This window comes from Paroedura picta, chromosome 17, assembly GCF_049243985.1.
Source record: "Paroedura picta isolate Pp20150507F chromosome 17, Ppicta_v3.0, whole genome shotgun sequence".
Taxonomy (NCBI): domain Eukaryota; kingdom Metazoa; phylum Chordata; class Lepidosauria; order Squamata; family Gekkonidae; genus Paroedura; species Paroedura picta.
Genome location: NC_135385.1, coordinates 11,762,170 through 11,778,884, shown reverse-complemented (window position 1 = coordinate 11,778,884; position 16,715 = coordinate 11,762,170). Strand labels below are relative to the sequence as shown.

General features: G+C 49.2%; 2 protein-coding genes and 1 non-coding gene across 5 annotated transcripts in view; all 3 read left to right on the top strand.

The window, feature by feature from the left end:
- Positions 1-12,204, top strand: part of EEF2K (eukaryotic elongation factor 2 kinase) — a 39,350-nt gene extending 27,146 nt beyond the window's left edge. For all 3 annotated transcript variants that reach the window (XM_077316136.1, XM_077316134.1, XM_077316135.1), the window contains 7 exons: positions 1,168-1,245; positions 2,490-2,552; positions 4,719-4,853; positions 7,228-7,416; positions 7,782-7,906; positions 8,997-9,175; positions 10,236-12,204. In XM_077316136.1, coding sequence (XP_077172251.1) covers positions 1,168-1,245; positions 2,490-2,552; positions 4,719-4,853; positions 7,228-7,416; positions 7,782-7,906; positions 8,997-9,175; positions 10,236-10,345 — 879 coding nt within the window. In that variant the 3' untranslated portion in view covers positions 10,346-12,204. The remainder of the gene's footprint in view (positions 1-1,167; positions 1,246-2,489; positions 2,553-4,718; positions 4,854-7,227; positions 7,417-7,781; positions 7,907-8,996; positions 9,176-10,235) is intronic.
- Positions 12,205-14,553: 2,349 nt separating this feature from the next.
- Positions 14,554-14,635, top strand: TRNAL-AAG (transfer RNA leucine (anticodon AAG)). The gene has a single exon. It is a non-coding gene; the product is annotated as a tRNA-Leu (tRNA).
- Positions 14,636-14,717: 82 nt separating this feature from the next.
- POLR3E (RNA polymerase III subunit E) overlaps positions 14,718-16,715 on the top strand; it is a 30,809-nt gene continuing 28,811 nt past the window's right edge. The window contains exon 1 of the mRNA XM_077316362.1: positions 14,718-14,834. The gene's annotated coding sequence lies outside the window, so the exon portion shown is untranslated. The remainder of the gene's footprint in view (positions 14,835-16,715) is intronic.

Sequence of the window (16,715 nt, the reverse complement as noted above, 5' to 3'; positions counted from 1 at the left end):
CCAATTTCAGAGCAAAAGACTTTCGGTCCAAGGGCCGTCCTCACGGACCCAACCACGACTACTGATGTCTCTTTTCTTCCGAGGGCACTAGATCTTGATCTGATGGGACAGGGTGTCTCCAGCAGAAAATCAGATCTCGGCTTGTGCCCCTGTTCTGTCAGTGGAGACGTTTCTCTTGGGTGGGAGAAGTCTTTTCCCTCAAGCAAGCTGCCTTTCAACCAAAATCAGCTGATGGAAATCTCAGACAGTTAACGTTAAATCCAGAATGATTCCTCCAGGAAGGATTCCTGTTAGGACATGGGTCTGGGTGGGTGGGAGGGAGGGGCGGCCGGCTACTTCCTGCCTCCCTCCACCCTGCGTTGGATCCTGCTAGCAACAATTAGAAACAACATTATTGCGCCCAAGTTAGGTCTGTGCACAACATGGGCATGGCACCCTCCAGGTGCTTGACAAGTGGTTTTAGAAACGGGGCGGGGCCAATTGGGGTGCGTGATTGGATGCTGGAATTGGATTGGCTATGCAGATCTTTGAAATCATTGCCCTAGCACAGGGGTAGTCAAACTGCGGACCTCCAGATGTCCACGGACTACAATTCCCACAAGCCCCTGCCAGCAAATGCTGGCAGGGGCTTGTGGGAATTGTAGTCTGTGGACATCTGGAGGGCTGCAGTTTGACTACCCCTGCTCTAGCATCAGCGGTCACCACAGCACAAGGACCTTCGCTGTGTGACTGAAGGGAAGCTGCGGCAGCCATTTTGTGACTGGGTCCGCCTCTTACGGCCGCCATTTTGTGACAGCCGTTTTGTCGCTGTGCCCACGTGCTGGGTCAGACTTCCAAAGGTGCCTTCAGGTTGAAAAATGACTCCTGCTCTTGATCTTTTGTTTTCTATTGTTTGTCCTGCTGGGCGTGTGAGAAAGTTAAAGAGTTCCTGCGGAAAAATGCGTTAGAATCATAGAATCGCAGAGTTGGAAGGGACCTCCTGGGTCATCTAGTCCAACCCGCTGCACTGTGCAGGACACTCACAACCCTCTCGCTCATCCCCTGTCACCTGCCACCTGCCAAAGCTATAGAGCTGTAATCGGACGTCAGGAAGGGATTCTTCTCTGCTTGTTGAGAGAGAAAAGTAAATACTGTTGTGCCATTATTTGCCCTGATTTTCATTTATAGGACTCTGAGAACGGGGGAGATAGTGGATACCCCAGTGAAAAGAGGAGTGACCTGGAAGACATGGATCACCGAGAAAGGGTAAGTCATTTTCCTTCAAGTTCTGCAGGTGCGTGGGGCATGGCTCAGCGGTAGACGGTCTGCTTGGCCCTCAGAAGGGTCCCGGGTTCGATTTCCAGCATCTCCAATTTAAAAGATCAGGACATCGGTGCAGTGAAAGACCTTTTCCAGAGACTCCAGAGAGCTGCTTCTTTCTTTCCTGAACAGACAAGCCTAATGTGGTGGGTCATGAGGCCCTTGAGGGAGTTACACCTCCTCATTCTGTAGGGGAGGGAATGTAAATTATTCCTGGCTGCTGACCAATAGTTGGTTGAAATGACCCATTTGGATGGCATGCCAGATGGCCAAGTCTTGAATCTCACCCTTCCTTCCTTCCTTCCTTCCTTCCTTCCTTCCTTCCTTCCTTCCTTCCTTCCTTCCTTCCTTCCTTCCTTCCTTCCTTCCTTCCTTCCTTCCTTCCTTCCTTCCTTCCTTCCTTCCTTCCTTCCTTCCTTCCTTCCTTCCTTTCTTTCTTTCTTTCTTTCTTTCTTTCTTTCTTTCTTTCTTTCTTTCTTTCTAAAATACAAACCAGATTAAAATTATTAAAATTGCATGATCCACAATTCCACATTATTCCATCAATTTAGTTATTAAAGTCAGGTTGCCGCCAGCAGATGTCAACAGATAGGGAGCGGGGAGGAAAAGGAAGGCAGTTAAAAGCAGTCGATGATTCTTCCTTCTTGGTTATGCTATGCGACTTTTAGGCGTTGTGGTTTTGTAGAGGCCAGCAAAATGGCGCATCTTTGTTTTGGTTTGATAACTCTAGAACGGAGGGTTGCAGCAAAGCAAGCAAGCTCTGTACGACCCTCCCTTGCGATTTCTAGTTCAACCAGGGCGGGGGAAGAAAGACACAGATGTCCTACGTCTTTCCCTCCTTGTCCGGGCTAAAAGGAGCCAGAGGACTCTGTTTGAGCAGCGCCAATATGCACGGGTGTGTACAAACCCCTCTTCCCCAGCACTGCCACCCCAGTCCCGCCCTCTTCTTCTTTTTATGGCCAACTCTTATATGTGTTGCAGTCATGGGATTCCAAATTCACGTGCAATGTGGCCTCTAACTTTTGGGGAAACAATCGGCTGACGTCTTTGAAGTGTTTGTGCATTAACCTGATGAATGCTTTGCAAAACGCATATTTGGAAGGCTGCAAGAAAGGAACGTTCTCTCGACCGGCGCCTGGGTGCTCTGCAAACACAAGCTAATCAGTGCATTTTTAAAATCTGCTCCGCAGGGCCATTCCAATCTCAACCCGAGACACGAATCCGACGAGGACAGCTTGGGAAGTTCAGCAAGGGTAAATAAAAGCTGGAATCTCTGCAGACGATCAGTCGATCTGATTTGCTAGCTCACTGTCCTTGTTTCTCCAGCTTTCACCCTTCCAAAAGCAGTTAATTTCCTCTCCCCCCCTCCTTTGCGATGCTGAATTATATTTCATTTATTTATGCTCTCTTCCTTTTCTGTTCACTTTTCCATCTTTTTTTTCTCCTTCCCACTTAGAGAAAAGCTGTTGTAAATAAGTCCTTTGTGACCACTAAGACCAGTCCCCGGAACATACTGGTGATTCTGCATGATTTCCTGCCTTGCACAGTATTTTGGGGCCTTTTGAGAGGCTCGGTCTGTCCTGCTTCTTTTGCTCTGTCCATGTGGCCCGGGAGGTTTGGTCTCCAAAAGATGGCAGCTCCATAGAGATCCCGCCAAATCTCCCTGCAGGCTCTAAATGAAGGCAGCATGGTGTAGTGGTTAAGGGAGGCGACTTCTGATATGGTGAGCCAGGTTTGATTCCCCGCTTCTCCACACGCAGCCAGCTGGGTGACCTTGGGCTAGTCACAGCCCTAATAGGGCTGTTCTCACAGAGCAATTTCCCTCCGAGCTCTCTCAGCCCCACCTACCTCACAGGGTGTCTGTTGAGTGGAGAGGAAGGGAAGGAGATTGTAAGCCGCTTTGAGACTCCTTCAGCAAGTGAAAAGCGGGGTATAAAAAACAACTCTTCTTCGAAAACAAAGATTTTGGAATATTTTTGCTGCAACTTCACAGTAATTCGTGAACATGCGTTACCCGAAATTTTCAGCTTTTTTTTTTAATAGAAAAATATATTTTTTTGGAAAATATTTTTTAGAAAATATTTAGAAAAGCAAAATCTTCAAAGCGAGAAGAGCTTGCCGAATTGCAGACACTTCTGTTATCTGCAGATTTTGGTGCAATTAGAGCTTTGTCCTGGCAGATCAGTTTTGAGGACTGTAGCAAAAACCAGCCCCTTTTATGACGGGCAGGTCCGTTCCCCCTCCCCAGCTGTCTTTGTGACTTGCAGGTGTAATTGTGTGAGGTCAGCAACCAGGGAGCTTGTCTCGGTGTAGCCTGCCCTGCCTTGTAGCTCTCCGGAGAAAGTTTTCCTGACTCTCCACGGTAGACCTTAAGGCCATAAGCATGCAACTGCATTGCATTAGGACCAACCTCTCCCGTGCTTAAGCGGATCTAAGTCCAGAAGAGAGCGGTCCGGCTTCACTTGCTTGGGCTGGCGTACGAAGGCAGCTGGTCCGTGGGCGTGGCCACTGAACTCGAAGGACTGGAAGGAAGCCTGCGTAGCTGTAGCCAGCCTGTTCAGTCCTGTTCTTGCTTGTGTTCTGAGCTAGTAATTATAATTGTGTCCCATCGGGTTGCAGCTTACGGCGACCCCTGGACCCTGGTGGTGTTAAGGCAAGAGATTTCTGTCCACGGCCTCCCTCTGCATAGCAGCTTGGTCTTCCTCAGTGGTCTACCATCCAAATGCTACTTAGAAGCCAAGATTGGTCAAGATTAGGCGAAGGTGGGCATTAAGGCTACCTAGGAGATTAGGGCTCTGATTCACCCCCCCCCCCCAATTATAATTTTATTTCAAAAAGCAGCTGCAAGATCCCCTGATAGGGATCAGGACTCCCTTAGAATCATAGAGTTGGAAGGGACCTCCAGGGTCATCTAGTCCAACCCCCTGGCACAATGCAGGAACTCACAACTACCTGCCCACCCAAGTGATCCCTCCGCCAAAAATCTCCAGAATCCAGCCTGGCCTGGAGGAAATTCATCTCCATGTGCCATTTCCCCAGTCCAAAGTGTCTGCCCACAGCCCCTTGGGAGTTGTTGGAAAATACCATCTTGTGCTTGCTTTCTTTACCGATGAAATTTCCGGGGGTCCCTTGAACCTGCTTTTGAGTCTAAATTAGGCAGATGGGGTTGATCAGGGATCCCTGATGTGAATCGCCAACCCCAGAACATCTTTGAGCAAAGATTCAGCCGCTGTACCTCTTGGTCCAAAGATGGCAGAAAATTACGGCCGGGGAAGATCCATGCCTTTCTTTCCCTTTGCAAACCAGTTGGCGTAAATGCATAAGACAGGGGTTGCCAACAAGCCATAGCCTGCCTTGGATCTCTCCGTTCTGGAAGGCTGCGTCTGTTGACTCCCTTCCCGTTTTCGCCCTGGTTTCAGGTCAGTGTGGAGAAATGGAATCTCTACAATGCCGCTCGAGTGCACGTTCACAGGCCCTCCTGTGTCGCGGTGGAAGTGCAGAGACTCAACGCCCTGGAGTTGGAGAAGAAAATCGGGAAGTCCATCCTTGGAAAGGTTTGGAGTCTCTTGTGCCTGTGGAAGAGAAAGCAACTTCCATCTCAGTGGGCCAGATATTTACATAAATTAGATGGGCCCAGTCCTTATCGACCTGCTCACAAGCAAACTCTCAGTTTGGTGTAGTGGTTGGGAGTGTGGACTTCTAATCTGGCATGCCGGATTCGATTTTGTGCTCCCCCACATGCAGCCAGCTGGGTGACCTTGGGCTTGCCATGGCACTGATAAAACTGTTCTGACCGGGCAGTGATATCAGGGCTCTCTCAGCCTCACCCACCCCACAGGGTGTCTGTTGTGGGGAGAGGAAAGGGAAGGAGACTGTAAGCCGCTTTGAGAATCCTTTCGGTAGAGAAAAGTGACATATAAGAACCACTCTGCTTCTTCTTCAGTAATCTCAGGGCTCTCTCAGCCTCACCCACCTCACAGGGTGTCTGTTGTGGGGAGAGGAAACGGAAGGCGACTGTAAGCCGCTTTGAGACTCCTTCGGGGAGAGAAAAGCGGCATCTAAGAACCAACTCTTCTTCTTCTTCTTCAGTAATCTCAGGGCTCTCTCAGCCTCACCCACCTCACAGGATGTCTGTTGTGGGGAGAGGAAAGGGAAGGAGATTGTAAGCCGCTTAGAGCCTCCTTCTGGTAGAGAAAAGCGGCCTATAAGAACCAACTCTACTTCTTCATGGTATCTACCACCACTTATGAAGGTCCTTCTTGCACAATTATGCATCTAAACAATCAATACCCACTAATTTTTGTTTTTGAAACAAGGAATCTCAACAGTACATTTTTCAAGCTGAGAAACTGCTCTTGGGGAAGAATAGGCGGGTGCTTAGGGATGGACAGGACCCCCCAGCCAATCAGTGTCCTTCTGAGCTTCATCTGCTTCAGGGACAGAATGTGCCTTCCGATTATTAGGGGGCTGTTCTGTGCATAAGGTGACAATGCAAGGAAGGTGGTCTACAGAGCAAAGCGAGCAATATTTGGTGTTTCAAGCTCATCTGGGGCTGCGGAATTTCTCTGCGGAATTGACTCTTCCTGATTGCATTAAAAATATGCCCCGTTCCCCAGGCAACATGTATTAGGCAAACGGGCATGCTGAGGTTTGTTAAATACATAGTACTAGATATTTGGGGATGCAGGGATGCTTTTGAGTCCGGTCCCACGAGGCACGGGGTGGGGGATCCTTCCTGTCAATATTGTGTATCCCCTTCCATTTTTTATTTCAGAATTTCACTCAATATTTATTTACGGTCATTCAGACCCAAAGTAAAACACAAGCCATTAAAAACTAAGACAATTTAAAAAGTTCAAACTTTATTACAGTCGTTCAGACCCAGTTGAATTTAAAAAGAGAGAAAAAAAACAGTAATAGTACTATAAAAGTTTTAAAAGATCTGACAGCATAAAAACTTTAAGAAGTTACATTCAGTATTTAAGTTGCCAGTGACAACTGGCTCTTTGTACTTTTGAAATTGGGCCAGAGAGAAATGTTCTGATCCACATACCTAGTGCGCAATTTCACGGCAGCAGTGCAAAATTTAGCAGTGCAGAGAGTGACTTGCCGGTCTTCACCTTGAAGCAGCACCTTGACTTTCTCCTTTGGGGAAGATCTTGGGTAGGCGTTCAAAATTGGCTGAATAAAGTTACATCTGATGGCATCATAAATGGGGCAGAACAGAAGCACATGTGCGTCTGACTCTATCCATCCGCTGGCACAAGGACAGAGTCGCTGAGCAAGGGGTGTTTTTTGGTAACGCCCCTCCAACACAGCTGTAGGAAGAGCTGAGCATCTCGCTTGGGTGAAGCCCCTTCTATGGGTGTAAAGTTCTAGGTCTGACAGATATGGGGCTGGAACAAGCTTGTATCGGATCCTAGATGCAGCCAATAAATATATTTTAAAAAAAATTCAATTCAGTATACTGAGTTTTAAGTTTGTGTAAATATAATGAACTAGGGGCCAAGCCCGTTGTATTCAGGAATGCAACAGGTGCTTGATGAGGGGGGTGGAGTGGAAGACTGTGGATAGTCTCTCCCTCCCCCTGAACCTGGAAAGGCTGCAGGCAGCTGCCAGGGAGTTCCCCAGCAGCTCTCAAACAGCCTCCAAGCCTCAAAGGGAAGTGGAAGGAGGAGGGGGTGGTCAGGGGTGGGGGAAGGAAGGCGATTGGCTTGCTGCTGGAGGCACTCAGGGGCGGGACAGCATTGAGTGGCACTTAAGCACTTAACACATGCTCCTCCTCCTGGGCCTTACCAGAAATATTAAGTGGACCAGAAGATAAATATGTTTTGTGGGCCTCCACTTGTTGTTGTTGTTGTTGTTCTAGATTAGATTTGTATACTGCCCTCCCACATACCGCGTGGTTTTCCTTCTGCTTCCCTGCAGGTCCACTTGGCCATGGTCCGCTACCATGAGGCGGGCCGTTTCTGTGAGAAAGACCAGGAGTGGGATCGTGAGTCTGCCATCTTCCACCTGGAGCATGCGGCTGACTGCGGAGAGCTGGAAGCCATCGTCGGGTTAGGCCTCATGTACTCGCAGCTGCCGCACCATATCCTTTCGGAAGTCAACCTGGAGGTAAATAACAAGCTCCCTTTTCAACTTGAGTGGGGATCCTCCCTTATCCTCCCTCCTTTTGCCTCCTTCCCAGTCCACTGTCAGCGCTTAACGGTTCCTTCTTCAACTGTTAGTTCCCGTCTGTCATTTCTTCACCGAAATCTACTCTCCCCAGGGAATTCTGCTTGAACAGCCTGTCACTGAAAGGATCTCAGACTCTGTTAATCCGTCATGTCCCCTCTCTCCCATTGTGCTGAAATTGCCCTCCGGTCTCCAGCATTAACCCCAAGCATCCTGAGAGGTTAAAATCACTCAGATAAGGAAGCACAGTGGTGTTCTGTGACGTCCCACTTAGCTTTGCCCCCAACCTGTCATTGTTTTCATAGGACAGCCCAGAAAACAGAATCAAGGGCTTTGATTACCTGCACAGAGCTGCAGAAGCTGGAGATCGCCCTTCCATGATCCTTGTCGCAAGAGCTTATGACACCGGGGTGAACCTTGCCCCCGACAGGTACGGTACAGCGATGTTCCCTGACAGGGTTATGCTTTTGTAAAGCTGACGACTGATTCACGGTGCAGAACAATTGGTGGACGTTCAAGCCCTTAGGAGATGTTAACAGGAAATAGGAGTCCTTCCAACTGGGAGTCTCTTCTGAGCTTTTGGAGTGGGATTCTGTGAGCTTTCAGCCAAATTCCAGAGCAAGTCTGCCGCCTTTCCTCTCCTGCCTTCTTGGACTTGGCCACAAGCTAAGGAGCTCTGCCTGGAGGGCTTGGTGGGTAGGTAGAATCAAAGCAGGGGAGCCAGTTGTGGCAAGGTCCTGCCCTTCTTTCTGGCCTTCTTGGGGCAGAGCCACCATAGTGTGAAGGAACGCCAGGGGTTAAGTCACTTCCGGGGGCGTGGCCGGGAGGGGTGGCCCGCTGACCTCACTTCCAGAACTCCTTGAAGCCTGAAATTTTATTCCAGGGGCTCCCCGTGGCCAAAAGGTTGAGAACGGCCGCTCTCGTGTATCAACGCTGAGTTGCGAAGCTCAGGAAAATGACTTTTTTTGCCTAACGGAGCTAAGGCAGTTCCGCGGGGCCTGCAAAAGGCAGCTCTTCCGCCAGGCATGACCAACAACATCTGCAGGGCCCCTGTTCCCTCCCTCCCCGAAATCCATCGGTGCGCTCTGCTCCTGGACCTGTGTGCACTGTTACAAATATCAATTAATAGAATTAATGTTACGGCTATTTATATTTATATAATTTTTCACAGTCAGAGTAGTTCAGCAGTGGAATAGGCTGCCTAAGGAGGTGGTGAGCTCCCCCTCACTGGCAGTCTTCAAGCAAAGGTTGGATGCACACTTTTCTTGGATGCTTTAGGATGCTCTGGGCTGATCCTGCGTTGAGCAGGGGGTTGGACTAGATGACCTCTATGGCCCCTTCCAACTCTATGATTCTATGCCATGGATTGTTTCTTGTCTAGTTTCTACGTTCTGTGTAAATGGCCCTGAGCCTCCGGGGAGGGTGGTATATAAATTTAAATCAATGAATACATCAACAGATAAATATTGATTGAGATCTGCTCAGTTTTTCCTCACCTCTCCTTTTTCTAAATAACCCAGAAACCAAGACTGGAAGGAAGCCCTGTTCTGGTACGACACAGCGCTGAACATGGTGGACTATGACGAAGGCGGGGAATACGACGGGACCCAGGATGAACCCCGCTACCTGCTCTTGGCAAGGGAAGCCGAGATGCTAGCGGCGGGAGGGTTTCATCTGGACAAGGACCCTCAGAGAGCAGGTACCGCCCTGGCTGGTGCACACACACACAGCAGGACTTTTACATTTCCAGTTGCAGAGTTGTACAACGACATAGGCTAGATATCAGGAAAAAAAATTTCACAGAGAAGTTCAGCAGTGGAATAGGCTGCCTAAGGAGGTGGTGAGCTCCCCCTCACTGGCAGTCTCCAAGCAAAGGTTGGATACACACTTTTCTTGGATGCTTTAGGATGCTTAGGGCTGATCCTGCGTTGAGCAGGGGGCTGGACTAGATGGCCTCTATGGCCCATTCCAACTCTATGATTCTGTGATTCCAGAATTTGAGAATTCCAGTTGGTCGGCCGGCAGGAGAGAATAAAACATACTGCTTGTTTGGAAACGTGTGGGTGGGCGTGAAGGCGTATATTTTGGGTAGGACAATTAACTGAGGTTGAGGGATGTGCAATTTGACACCAAGGCCCACCAGTTCAGCCCTAGACTGTTTTCTGATGGTTAATCCTTTAAAGGTAGAACCAGGGGCTCAACTCTTGCTCTCTGTATATCAGCGATGAAGGAAAGTTCTCTGCCTATTAGTTTTTATATCAATAGGCTCCTCGTGTGTGTGTGTTTGTGTGTGTGTGCTTGTGTGTCTTTTAGTATAGCTTTGCTGAGTTTCTGGGAGTGTACCTTTTGGTCCCAAAAGGGGTTGGGGGCAGGTGTTAATACCTTTCCCCAAAGACCATTTAGCTTTTTCACAGTGGTCTAGTCCTCTTCTTCCCTTGGCAGCTGCTCTGCTGCTCTGTCAGCCAGCCAGTCAGGGATCCCAATTCCGGTTTGGTCCCAAACCGAGATAGGAACGGGGGCAAAGCTTCCTGCTCCTGAGTGAAGCCAGTAAACATTTTTGCCTTTTCCCACAGTGCTGGGGGTTAGGGTTTCTCCCTGACTCCTGTTAGGGGTGGGACCACAGGGGGCGAACGGGCCATCCCACTAGGGGGCAGTGTATCACCCATTGGCTACCTGGCCATTTTGTTCTGCTGTTGGACAAACAGACCATTTTCCTTTCCTCCTCCTCACCTGATCCTCTGTCCCACCTTTCTTCTCAGGTGAGCTGTACACAGAGGCCGCGGAAGCTGCAACCCAAGCCATGAGAGGCCGGCTGGCCAACCAGTACTATCAGAAAGCCGAGGAGGCCTGGGCCATGATGGAAGATTGAAACTTGAACTCAGTGCTGCTTCTCCTGAAGATATCAGGACAAAGACTTTCTTACAAGACTGTTTTTTCTTTGTTTTGTTTGGTTTGGGGAAGGGGGAGGGAGCAAAAATGTATTTTTACGTGTTGTTTTAATTGATCTTGTGGGTTGGGTTTTTTTCATACCGTGATTTTTTCCCCTCCTAACTTGATTCCAAGTGGAAAGAAAACTAGGAGCGGTCAAAAAGACTGATATTTCAAAGCTGCAATATGGATCGCCGCTGATTGTTTTATAAAAAGAAACTGCACAACCAGAGAAACCCTGGTTTACTGGAAGACCATCGAGCTGATGCCAGTTTTGATGGTGTTTGTCATGTGATGTCTGCACAGAGGCCATTTCCTCTGTGTGAATCCCCTCCATCACAGCCTCTCTTGATTACAAAGTGCAGATTTTGTGTATCCGGTTGTGATTTGACACTAGGGTGCACAACCCAGGAGAAATGGAGAAAGAGGGTGTTCTGATCCCTCAAGGAACAGCCCAGGAATCTGGAATTTCTTGCCTCAGATTCCGGAAGCATCAGTCCCTGAATGCCAACACATCTGGCCGGGCTGTCCTTTGTTCCGGGGGTAGCCAAACTGTGGCTCTCCAGATGTCCATGGACTACAGTTCCCATGAGCTCTTGCATTGGCAGGACAAGCAAGTGGGTTCTAACCTGTGAGATGAGATACGTGGGATCGAACCCCTTTGTTTCTTCTGGGTGGACTTTCTCTAAATATTGCAGCATAAATGCTTTGCTGTTTGCTTGAGAACAGCCAGCGTGTTTACAGAACTATGCACAATTTATTTCCTTTAATTCCTGCATTTTTTTAAACCGTATGTTTGTAATGGATGAACTTTTGGGAACGGCTTTGCCATTTTACTAAAAGTCATCATGATTTTTTTTTTAAAAACTAAGCAATTAATCTTGTAGAATACACAATGGAAACACTTGATACATACAGATTTAAGAAGAGATCGGTTTAGTAAGGAATGCAGGCCGGGTGGAATTGTTGAGCATGTGGAATAGGCTAATCTTGCACCCCCCCCTTTCCCCCCAATTTTTATTCTCCTGTCCTTTCCTTTAAGCCCTCCAGATTTGTTTCCTTATTAACGACGTTTCATTTTCGCCACATTATTGCAGAGAATGGTGCCAAATTCTTTTGCTGTACCTTTGAACCCCGGAGAGATCTTTTTTTATACTTCCTAGTCTTGGATTCAGTTAATAATCATAGAATCATAGAGTTGGAGGGGGCCACAGAGGCCATCTAGTCCAACCCCCTGCTCAACACAGGATCAGCCCAAAACATCCTAAAGCATGCAAGAAAAGTGTGTCTCCAACCTTTGCTTGAAGACCGCCAGAATCCACGGCAGGCCTGAATGACCCAATTCTGTATCAAATCCCACGAGCCATGCTTCTATGCCGCGTTCTTCTCATCCCCCAGATTGCAGTATTTTAAGAGTGTCCTCAAGGGATGCAAATAGGTATTTGAGCTAAATAAATTGCTCAAAACCTCTTCCTTGCATGTGCGAATGGGCCTTGTGTAGTCTGTACAATGTTTTTCTAAACTTTGGTCATTGGAAACTCACGAAGACCCTGCTTTTGGAGTTGAACCCCTGGCACATTTCTCTGCAGCCGCATCTGTCTCACCCTTGCAAGCGTATACAATAAAACAAGGTAACTGTTCGGCTTTCGGTCTAATGACCTAACTCATTTATAGATTGTCATCTCAGCAGCGGAAGCACTTTTTTAAGGGAGAGGCATGCAGGTGACCTCCAGTTTGAAATGTGCAAAGATTCCTTTTTCTAGTTTGCTTAGGAAATTAAAAAAAATGTTTTACACTGAATGAAGTGGCTTCTCTGTTCTTGGTGGAACGAAATCGCTAGATCCCAGACATCATGCTGACCTGGGTGGCTCAGGTTAGGCTGATCCTGTCAGATTTTGGAAGCTACGTAAGATCAGCCTCGGTTAGGATTCGGACGGAAAAACTCCCAAGGCAGTCTGGACTGAATTGCTATGCAGAAGCTCTTGCCTTGAAAATGCTATGGGATTTCCATAAATTGGTTGTGACTTGATGCTTTAGGCAAATGCAGAGTTTTGAAACACACAGATGCCTGATTCCAGGTCGGCTTTGTTTGTGGAGCAGAGATTGTAGGGCAGGCTTTCTCAACCAGGGTTTCATGAAACCCTGGACTTTCTTGATGGCCCTGGAAGGGTTTCCCAAATGGGTGGGGGCTAATTAATTTTGTATATATTTTTAATATTTGTTAAAGATTTATTGGGTGATAACTATCATAAATGGTCATGTTGACCTTCCCCATCCACCCAAGTGGCCAATGATGGTCTGGAGGGGTGGGAAGGGGTGGGCGTGTCCACAGCTGGGCTGTATTCTGCACCGTATTCTGTATTCTGCACAATTGTGCCAGTTCTGGGGTTTTTCAAGGCCTGAAGAATGTTTCAATGGTAAAAAAGTCAAGAAAGGCACCCGTAGCGTCTCAGATGGAGTCACCGACCATGCTGCTATCCCAAAAGCTTTCTGGCCGTGGTGGAATTTGAACCCATACCCATCATAGAATCATAGAGTTGGAAGGGACCTCGTGGGTCATCTAGTCCAACCCGCTGCACTGTGCAGGACACTCACATCCCAATCGCTCACCCACTGTCACCTGCCACCCCGTTGAACACATGCACAGGAGAGAGAGAGAGAGAGAGAGAGAGCTTTGCACCTGCAACATTTTGACATCCAGGACATCAAGGCAATGGGGTATGCTGGCTGGATTGGGACCGCAGGACCAGCATACATACAAAACAACCATCCATGTAGACTCCATGGCTGCAAATGTTGGAAGAACAGCGTTTCTGAACAAAGGGATGGGGCCGGTGGGTGTCTGACCTGCAGGCCACTGTGCCCACACTGGGGTGGCTGTGGGGCAGGAGGGTGAGGGGTTAGGATCTGGACCCTGTTACGTCTGCTTTATGAACACACAACGTCATCTGGTGTGCCTATGCCCGGTAACGTTCCTGTACATTCCATTGGTGTGAGCGGGTCTTACTTTTGAGGAGACGAGCATCAAGCGGGGCTTTGCAAATGGAAATGCCCATCCCTAATAAAGAGCAGAATATTACAATTTCATAGGATGGGAGGACAACAAAATAAGGCCCAGGCTGCTGGTGTAAAATCAGGTAAACATATTTTTTATTCCTCAGTTAAAATCCCCTGCGCGTTTTGACAACAGATTTTACCAGGAGAATCAGCAACTGGTGGAGGCTTCCAGAACCTCTTCTGATCCAGCAGGGGCTCATGGGAATTGTAGTCCATGGACATCTGGAGGGCTGCAGTTTGACTACCCCTGCATGTGGCTGTAATGTTACTATTAATACATGTTCTCTTGCTTTGTGTGTTCTGTTACGATTATGATTGACAATGAATGACACACTGTTATGGACACACTTATCGGACTTATGATATACGGTATTATACAATTCGTGTTCTCCGTAAACCGCCCTGAGCCACAAGGGAGGGCGGTATACGAATATAAATAAATAATCTATACAATTGCACCACTAAATAAAGATACAGTAAAAAATATCAATTATTAAGGTATTAAAATTCAATAGCCAGGGGTTCAGATATCAACTACATTTTATTTTTATTTTATTTATTTATTTTATTTATTTAGATTTTTATACCGCCCTTCCCTAGGGCTCTGGGCGGTTTACATAAAACATCTTGGAACATTTACACAGGACACTATCGAAATCAATATTGCAGTATAACAATAACAACACACCAACAATAACAACAACACACCAACAACGCAAATCTGCTAGAGCTTAACCTGCCCATTCAGGTTGCACGTGGAAAAGAAACCCCCATTCAATAGCTCAAAATTAAAAGATCCTATTATTGTGCCTAAATGAAATTGCAAACCTGCAATCACAGAACCATGGAGCTAGTTCCCCAGGGTCATCTAGTCCAACCTGCTACCCTATGCAGGACACTCACAGCTACCTGCCAAAAAGACTCCCCGACACGCAATCCCCCAGTTTGCAATTCCCCAAAAAAAACACGAAAAGCGAACAAAACTTCCCTGGCCCTAAAGGTGCCGCTGGACTCAAACCTCATTCACAAAAAAGGCTTGCTCTTTGCACCGGAGTCTTGATAAGGCCCAGCGAGCACCCAGGGCCCCAATGCGGTAGCGTGGCCGAGCGGTCTAAGGCGCTGGATTAAGGCTCCAGTCTCTTCGGGGGCGTGGGTTCGAATCCCACCGCTGCCACAGAGGAGCTTTTTTTGCAGCCGGACTCTGCGCACAGCGCCCCCTGCCGGCCCGGCCGCCTCGCCGGGCATTGTGGGAAAGAGGAAGAGGAAGAGGAGGAGGAGGAGGGCCCGGGCCCACGTGTGCGCCGCGGCTCCGGCGACATGGCTGCGGGCTGAGACGCTGCAGCTGCCGGCCTGGGACGGGCGACGGAGCACAGGTAGCCCTGGGGTCCCTCCCCGGCTGCATTAGGGGGCTGCGGATCCGGGCCGGGCTGGGAGGGTGGGATCCCCCCAAGGGGGCGGGCAGGGATGGGGGAGCCCCCAAAATGGGTGCGGGGAGGGACGGGGCTTCTTGCCCTCCCTCCCTCCCGCTGGACCCCTCCCTCCTTGCGGCAGGGTTGCATCAGACGCATTGGCAGCCTGGGTTTGGCTCCCCCGGACGGATTTGCAGAGTGAGCTGGGATGGCTTTTGGCCGCCTCCCGGGAGCTCCCGGCCTAGATCTGGCAACCGCCCTGTGTGGCTTGCTCGCGCGAGGCGGCGGTCCCTGCCCGTTCGGAAAATGCGCTTTGGCAGCTGGAGGGTCGGTCCCGTGCGGAAGGGAAAGAGGCCGGCTCCGGATTGGTGCAGGCGAAGGGAAGGGAAGGGACCCCCGTGGGATTGAGGTGGGCCTTGCTCTCAGGTAGGCTGGTTTCGGATGGGCCTCCTTGAGAGGTGTTTTGGGTCTGAAGTTTTCCGGTTCGAGTCCAGGATGGAGAGTTGGGAATGCCTCGTTTTTACCTTCTGATCCCTGGTTTTGCTGCTTGCCTTTGATGAGCGAGAGTCACTTTGAAGTGAGCCCCCTCCCCACTTTTGGGTGGGTTCCGGGTGCAGCCAAATCTTGACAGCCGGGAAGAAAATAATTTGGCTACCCACGCCCTGAGCCTCTAAGCAAGGTGGTGATGGTGGTGGTGGTGGGAGTGCCTATTCTTGCATCTTCTTAAATATAAATTACAAAGCTCTCTTGGCCTTTCTGTCCTCCTGCCAGAAGGGAAGGGCCGTGTGTGCCAAGGCGTAGCTCTACTGCGGCACTGCAGAAATAATCAGGCCGTCCACCCAGGACTTTTGGAGTGACTCACATGGGCAGGTGATCCGCTGGAGCCAGGGGTGGCCAAATGGTGGCTCTCCAGATGTCCGTGGACTACGGTTCCCATGAGCCCCTTCCAGCGGCCTGTTTGCCACCCCCAGGGGCTTGTGGGAATTGTGGTCCACGGGCATCTGGAGAGCCACTGTTTGGCCGCTTCTGATCTAATTGCTCCGTGTTGGCCTCTATTCGCTTTGGGTGTTCTGCCCAGAGATGTTTTTAGCTGCTTTGCCCCGGCAGGGCTCCTAAAAGGAGGAGGATGACCCCCACAGGAGGGGTGCCAGGAGCCCCTTGCCTCTGGCATCTGCAGGGCAAAGTGGGCAAAATCTGGTGGGACATTTCATGCTGCCAGTGTCTGTCGTCTGAGCTGTCCCTTAAGACAGGGGTAGTCAGCCTGTGCTCCTTCAGATGTTCATGGGACTACAATTCCCATGAGCAAAACAAACACTGGCAGGGGCTCACGGGAATTGTAGTCCATGGACCTCTGGAGGACCACAGGTTGACTACCCCTGCCTTAAGGCATGCAAGCCGGTTGGGAAAAGTTAGGCTTTTAATGCTGCCTGAGGAACCACGTGGACCAAACTGTGTTGAAAGAAACGTGGGGCTTTTTTGCTCGGTGTTATAAGTTCCTGGCCCAGCCTTTCTCAACGTTTTTACCACTGCGAAATCCTTGAAACAGTCTTCAGGCTTTGAGAAACCCCAGAAGTGGGGCAACGGTGCAGAATAGGGTTGGGAAGCAGAGCTGGGGTCATGCCCACACAGGGGCCGTCCCCTTCCCATCCCCTCCATTGGCCATTTTGGGAAGGGGTGTGTGGCTCAACATGGCCATATATAATCATATCCCTTAATAAACGTCCAACAAATTTAATGAGCATAAACCGCTAATTCCTCCTCTACATAATACTCAGAAAAGCAAGAGGGAGGGAGGGATGACAAAACATGGAACAAAGAGAGCGCTTACGTGCGCATCTCTGTAAT